Source organism: Poecilia latipinna, unplaced genomic scaffold (assembly GCF_001443285.1).
Source record: "Poecilia latipinna isolate Pla-1442-1.1 unplaced genomic scaffold, P_latipinna-1.0 Scaffold787, whole genome shotgun sequence".
NCBI lineage: Eukaryota > Metazoa > Chordata > Actinopteri > Cyprinodontiformes > Poeciliidae > Poecilia > Poecilia latipinna.
This window is the reverse complement of record NW_015113403.1, coordinates 106,084-111,934: the sequence shown is the minus strand read 5'-3', so window position 1 is coordinate 111,934 and position 5,851 is coordinate 106,084. Positions and strand designations below refer to the sequence as shown.

The 5,851-nt window shown below is 41.5% G+C and overlaps 1 protein-coding gene across 1 annotated transcript in view; it reads right to left on the bottom strand.

Annotated features, from left to right (window-relative positions):
• The window catches only part of gdf6a (growth differentiation factor 6a), an 11,343-nt gene extending 5,865 nt beyond the window's left edge, over positions 1–5,478 (bottom strand). The window contains exon 1 of the mRNA XM_015046668.1: positions 4,421–5,478. Within this exon, the coding sequence (XP_014902154.1) occupies positions 4,421–4,787 (367 nt within the window). The 5' untranslated portion in view covers positions 4,788–5,478. The remainder of the gene's footprint in view (positions 1–4,420) is intronic.
• Positions 5,479–5,851: the final 373 nt, after the last annotated feature.

The window sequence follows — 5,851 nt, the reverse complement described above, 5'->3', positions numbered from 1 at the left end:
TTCACGGTTAAAATTTTATTTGCACCCAAATTTCTCTTTAAAAAAAAAAAAAAACAAAAAAAAAAAAAAAAAAGCTTGAGATAGTATCAAACAGGCTATAAAAAAATATTGAAATGAAATTAAGCATTTTAATTTGTAAATGATAGGCTCAATATTAGCTACATTTTAGCAGCTCTAACATAGCTGTTGGTAATAACCATTTCTTTATTTTATTTCTTAAATTTCTTTCGTCATTTATTTTTTGCTAAAAAATTGTGCACAGCTCTCGTTCTCTGCAGTGTTCAGCTGATATGTTTGCATGGATTGTAATATGACTGAATTTATTACATCTTTATTACATCTTTAATATTTAATATGTAAATATTAAATATTGCTCAATCTTTGCCTACTCGTTGGCAAAAACTTTAACTTGTTAACTAGCAAATAAGCTAATGCTAAAGTCACGCTTCTTGCTTACAGTGAATGAGCCATCTTAGTTATGTTATGATGTAACAGATTTGCAGGTTTTATTATTGTTGATATTAATCGCAGACATTTTAGGCGTGAGTAACAGAAAAAGCTCTGACAAAAGAAAAACAGATTCGGAAATGACCAATTATTCGAGTAAGATTTTTTTGATTAAGTTGTCTTTTAGATGTTAGACTTCCATCATTTCTACTCATAAACACTGATTGAAATCGAATCCAGCAACTTTCCCCCCTCTCAATTTGTTACATCTGTTTATTAATTTATAACACCTTCATTAATTAGTGTGTGATTTAGTTTTATGCGCTGACAGGTCGATTAATAATGTCGACCTTTGTAGCGGAGAAGAAATAAAATGCTTAAAACAAACAAACAAACAAAAAAAAGCCTGTTCTAGAAACATTTGGCATATAAACAGCAACCAGAACATCCAAAAGGGGAATACCATTTTTTTAAAGTTGTAGATTAAAAAAAGAATTAAAAAAATAAATAAAATAAAAAAAACACAGATTTTAGGAAAAGGGGTTTTGAGTGGTCCTGTTAGGCACAACGGAGCAAAGGCGACCAACTGCATACTCCGCTCAACAATGCACAATTATTACATTATTCTCCTCCCCAGAGGCCTGAACGTGTTTCATCAAGGCGAACCAATGAGAATGGGATGTAAACCAGAGAGAGACAGAGAGAGACAGAGAGAGAGAGAGAGAGAGAGACATTTAGCACAAACAGGAAACAGTTCGAGCATAACGAAGACATTTCGAACAAAACGTTTTTCGGTTTTCCCCAGAAGAAAAGCCGTATTAGAGAAATCTTCCCTTTTATTTTAACATTTCCGTCAATTTTCTCCTGAAACGTTCATCTGCAGTTTAAGAAATGTCCCTCTTGATTTGAGAGCAAAACTATACATTCAGAATGGAGTCTGCATGTTTTAATATACATTTCAAGTGTGATTTATTTAGTCGAATTCGTCTTAATTTGTCTGTTTTTCTCCCCTCTAAATGACAGGTTGTCTCTATTTGTTTATTTGAACGTTGTCTTAACTTAAACTGACATGTTTCTACATCGCAACATCCATGTCACATCGTTTGTGAGAGCACCTTTAAAGAGAGTTTTTCCAAATAAATCTGGCTGTCAGATTCCGTCCCGTGAAGCCCGCCGAGTCAGACAGTAAAAAGCAGATTGAAACCTTCTGCCTTCTTTCAGTAACCTTTTCTTCTTCTCTCCCTCCGTCTGGTTCACGTTACTTTTTTTTGTACTTTTATAAGCACTCAAACAAATCGAATACAAGTTTGCCAAATAATTAACAGTTCTCAGCTCCCATCCTCCTCATTAAAACACTTCCCCTCTTCCATTTCATTCCGACTTGCCAACGACAACATTCCGCTGAAAACGAGTGCGCCAGCGCGGAACGACTCAGTGATCGACTGAGTGAGTGATTGCGTTATTTAAGTTGTCAGTCTTGTCTGATTTTAAAACCTTTTTCTTCTTTTTCTGCTTTATTTGCTTGGTCATTTGAAGCATCCTGCTGTATCTTTCAGCTAAATCTTGTTGGTTAAATCTCAAGAGCTGCCCCCCCCCACCCCCCAGACTTTTAAATGATCGATGATGAGAAAGTGTTCCCTCTCTTATTCAGATTTATCTATTTAATATATGATTTTACCACTTATAATTTTTTTCTAAAGCAAACTGAGACATGGATTTCTTAGTTTTTCTTTATTTCTTTATTTAAAAAAAAATAAAATAAAATAAAAATCTGCTCCTGCGTGCGTAAAATGACGCGCAAAAGGCGCACAGGTTGTTTTCCTCCAAAATGTGACACTGCTGCGATTTTAAACCGAGTCCCAGCTCAGCCGAGGTTCATGCTGCAGGTTAGAATGCAGCGCAATGCTTAGTGGGGTTAGAGGGAGGTTTGAGAGAGGTGGTGGTGGGGAAGAGGGTAGGGGAACTGAAAGCAACACCAAAAAGCAACCAAAGGCGCTCGAGCTGCAAGAACTTAAGTTTCCGTAATTAAAGTGGTGCTCGCAAAGGGAGGTTCCGCAGTAAAACAAGAAGGGAGAAAAAAAATTCAAACCACTTCACAGAAGAGGAAGCGCTCTAATTTTCCCCTCTTTTTCTCTCTCTCTCTCTCTTTCTTTTTCCTTTTCTTCTCTTTTCTCGGGGATCTGCCCACCGTGGCCGGGCCGGGTCATTACGGGAGAATAGACAGTGTTTGATATGTTATGACATGAACACTCAATTAGATCACCGAGTTCAAACACTGCAGTCAGCCGTTCCGATGCCAAGCTGCCCCTCAGAAGGGTCCAGCTCGGGGTCAGAGCCACTGACACATCACATCAGAATCACAAGAGAGAGCCTGACACGTCCAACCCCCCACCCCCAAAATCCCCTCCTTAACCAGCACACACCCCCAACTCCTCCCAAAAAATAAATCAAACCAAGTCCCACTGCCAGAAACCAACAACGTCCATCAGGTCTACGCGCAAATCAAGTTTAAAATCAGCTGCGTCGCTAATGGGGGGCAAAAGGGGCCCCCCACGATAAATACATTTATTGATTTAACCTTCATTCGTGGGCCACCTCCTCACATATACACACAGAGTTAAAATTAAAGTGTGCAACGCCAAGGTTTTCAGTTCTGGTACCCGGTTCGAAAACCTTCAGTTGGAACAGCTCTGTCGGAAGCGGCATCGAAATCTCTAAACTGTCTGGATTGCACAAAACAGAGTCAATACAGTGTCGAAACAAATCAAAATTCATTTTTTTATATAAAAGTATTGACTCTCACATGTAGCATCAAGATGTTGGGATGTTTTGCAGCCTGCGGAGCGTCTGGACTGCCAAAGACTTGCTTTTTATTTCTCCCTCAAAGATTAACTCCTGTCCTTGCAATGTGTTTGTGTGTGTGTGTGTGTGTGTGTGTGTGCGCGCGCGCGCGCGTTTGTGTTGATCGGACTGTGTTTGCTCTCGCAAGCTGCTCCTATCACTTGGTTACACATGTATAACTGACTCAAACACCTGCTGCTCACACCGACCCGTTCTGCGCCCCCATGCCCCCCTCCGCCCCAACCCTGGGCCCCTCCGGACCCCCTTTGTTGGCACAAGCTGGCCTTCTACTGGGTACCATAATGGCAACAGATTGGACGTTTTAATAAGTGATGGCTGCGGTGTGGGGTGAGGGGGCTGGACTCCGTTTGAAGGTTTGTTAGAGGAGGAAAATCGAAGGAAGCGACGACGGAGACATGGACCTTTCCACATTTTAGATTCTAGGCTGACAGCGCTCGTTTAGAGAAAGAGAGAGAGAGAGAGAGAGAGAGAGACCATTATAAGTTCACTGTAGTTTTTATTTAAAACCAATTAAACTCTGTTCTCTCTCAAAATAAGTTGAGAAATTAAAAAAAGTGCAGCCTTAGCATAATTCATGAAAAATATATCAAGATTTCACAATATCTGATCGCGTAAATGTGCTTTTGTTTGCTATACACCGTGCGTAAAATCTAAAGCCGGTGATTTAATACGCTGCAGAAGATTTTTCCCCCTTCTTTGGTTTCTAGCATGTTCAGTGATGATACTATCAGATCGGTGGGCTGCGCAGTCGCTCTGAATCCAACCGGCTCGGTTTCTCTCTCTGCAAAAACTGTTGTGGTTTTCACAGAGTCAGAGGACGAGGATTTAAATCAGTTGATCGTCTGAAAGAAAGGAGACGAGAAGTGGCAAATAATCGCTTGTTTTCACATGAACCGAAATAAATCTGAAGCTCTTGTGTATTGTCTAAAAATTCAAAAACATTTGATTAGATTTTGAGCGCGTAAAATGCGTCCGTATAAGTTTTTTTTGTTTGTTTGTTTTTGCTTCATCTGGAGTGTGCGTAAAAAGATCTTGACCCTACTCTAATCGGTTCCAAGAGAACGGTATATCAGAGCAGACCCGGAAAAAAAAGAGAAAAAAAAAACCCAACCTGTTCCTTTGTCCACAAAACTCGTTATGGTGTTGGCAGACTTTGAAGAGCTGAAGAAGCTCGCGTTTAGTCCGAGTTTCTCGGCCGCCGAATACGTCCTGTATATGGAGAGCATGTACTCGTGCGGCACCACGGCGTCCTTTGGGACCTCTCCGTCTTTGTGATGTCCCGCTGCGGGGTGCGAGGAGGCGATGATGTCTCTGAAGAGCCTGGGTGACCTTTGTCCATGCGGATGAGAGGTCCTGGCTTCCCTGTTCCTCCTCGGCGCAGAAGGGGAGATGATAGCAGCAGACTGGAAACACGGTACATTCCCAAACAAAACGAGGAGCAGGCCCAGATGTACCGCAGCGAACCGAGATGCGTCCATGGCTAGATGATGATGATGATGAGTTCTTCTTTTTCTTTTCTTTCTTTTTTTTTTGTAAATCTCCCTCTTGTTGGTGAAGTGAAGCGCCTGGAGCCCCGGGGTGGGAGATGATGGTGTGCGCGTCAGAGTCGGAGAGCTCCCACCTTTTGCGCTCTGCGGTCGCAGCAGAAGAAATGCGTTTTCCTCGCTCTGAACTCCACACAAGAGCGGAGAGACTGCTGGGCCTGAGAGAAACACGCCCACATGGTGGCTCAAATGCAGGGCTTCCTAAACAATCTTCATGTCACAGAGCTCCACGGAGCCGCGGCTGAAGCCGGCGGACCGCCAGAGGTGACACAGACAGGACTCAGAGGAGTAAACAAATCGGGCGTCATCGCGTCAACATGTAATCTAATCTGTTGAAAAAAGAAAAAAAGAAGGAAAAAAAACAAACACCCTCAACTAATGTGACGAAGAAAGTAATTCTTATTCCACAACCAAACTTATCCGTTCTGAGCTTTAAACTGAAAGCACATGTCTTATCAGCAGAGGCATGTCTGCAGTCCCGCAGAACCAAAGTGCAAGTCCGCACAGAGTCCAGACTTATCGCAAAGTCTCCCAATCCCAACCTCATCTGATCTGATAAGATTTTTTTACACGCAAGTACAGGTTCACCATGAAGAGGAGACGCTTCTGACGCATAAAAGTTTCTGACCTTTCAATTTGTTTACTCGCTGGTAGAAATGGTCGAATGCATTAAAAAAAAGAAAAGAAAACAACAAACCAAACCAACAATAAAAAAAACAGATCCCATATCAGCCAAAATTTATTTTCCCTCAACACATTAACAAACCCACATAAATGTCATCAATTAACCTTTAAACAAAACACTTTTCAACTTAAAAGATACCTACGGGGTTGATAGTCGTTTAAATTCGTCAATCACACATGGAAGGACTCTGGCGACATCTAGTGGTTGACATAATCTATTACAAGAAAGCTCTATGGACCGAGAAGCTCACGATTGAAGCTGAACGTGTGTGTGTCTACCCTAACCCAACCCATGTTCATTCTTCAGGTAATCC